Raw genomic sequence first — 1,372 nt, 5'->3', positions numbered from 1 at the left:
AGAAGAATTTCATAGGCGAATCTCGAGAGCTTGCTCTCAAGAGATTCTATTCACTCGAACGCAAATTCGGCAAAGATCCTGATCTTTTTATACAATACAAAAAATTCCTGTCGGAATACCTAGCATTAGGCCACATGGCAAAGGTCAGCGAGGCGCAAGATGGCAAGGATTTTTACCTGCCACACCACGCGGTAATAAAAGAGTGCAGTTCCACTACCAAGGTCAGAGTAGTTTTCGACGCTTCGGCAAAATCCTCCTCGGGCATATCTTTAAATGACGCCCTTTTGGTCGGTCCCACCATTCAGGATAATTTATGGGCTATTTTAATACGATTTCGCTTGCACATGTTCGTCCTAACGGCCGACATAGAGAAAATGTTTAGACGAATTAAAATGCATCCTGATGATGCGAAATTTCAAAAAATCTTATGGCGCGATTCGAAAGAAGAATCAATACAAACATTTCAATTGAATACAGTCACGTATGGAACTGCTTCGGCTCCATTTTTAGCGGTACGATGTCTGCAGCAACTAGCCGAGGACGAACGTAATAGATTTCCAAATGCGTCGCGAATTTTTAAGAAAGACTTCTATGTCGATGATTTGCTTACCGGCGCATCTACGCTTAATGAAGCAATCAGCTTACGCATTGAGTTGATTGCATTAGCTAAATTAGGGGGCTTCCATCTACGTCAATGGGCCTCAAATAATCATAAGTTGATTAGCGACTTAAAGGACCACAACGATCAACAAGCATTATGCTTAGATCTCAGTCAAACAAAAAAAACACTCAGAGTTTCTTGGAATCCGTCCAGTGATTCCATAACTTACGCAGTAAACCCCTTTAGCAGAATTAGACTCACTAAGCGACTAGTTTTATCTCAAATAGCGCAATTATTCGATCCCCTTGGACTTCTCGGTCCCGTAATTATACGCGCAAAAATAATTATGCAGGATATTTGGAAGTCGAAGGTCACTTGGGATCAACCTATTCCCCAGGATATAGCCCAGGTATGGTTAGAGACCAGAAATGAGCTGGCTCACTTAGACAATTTTTCGTGCCCTCGGAGAACAATACTAGAAAACTCACGAGAAATACAACTTCACGGCTATTGCGATGCCAGTGAAAGGGCCTACGGTGCCTGCATATACATTCGTACCCTTGACCACTCAGGTAGTGTACAGGTCTCTCTATTATGCGCGAAATCCAAAGTAGCCCCCCTTAAGACTATATCGTTACCGCGTTTAGAGCTTTGCGCGGCTAGGCTATTAATACGTTTATACAAGGAGGTAGCGAAGACTTTGTCAAATATAACCTTTGACTCGATTAGATTTTGGTCAGATTCAACTATTGTATTGCAGTGGATTAAGAC

At 42.2% G+C, this 1,372-nt stretch overlaps 1 protein-coding gene across 1 annotated transcript; it reads left to right on the top strand.

The window, feature by feature from the left end:
- Positions 1 to 134: 134 nt before the first annotated feature.
- On the top strand, positions 135 to 1,010 carry LOC144478016 (uncharacterized; the record flags this gene model as incomplete). Its single annotated transcript, XM_078195740.1, has 2 exons — positions 135 to 833; positions 954 to 1,010. Coding segments are annotated over exons 1-2 (756 nt in total), but the record flags the coding sequence as incomplete, so codon positions are not given.
- Between the last annotated feature and the right edge of the window lie 362 nt (positions 1,011 to 1,372).

Source organism: Augochlora pura, unplaced genomic scaffold, assembly GCF_028453695.1.
Source record: "Augochlora pura isolate Apur16 unplaced genomic scaffold, APUR_v2.2.1 APUR_unplaced_6292, whole genome shotgun sequence".
Lineage (NCBI taxonomy): Eukaryota > Metazoa > Arthropoda > Insecta > Hymenoptera > Halictidae > Augochlora > Augochlora pura.
Note: the sequence above shows the minus strand (reverse complement) of the source record. Positions and strands in the feature narration are given on the sequence as shown.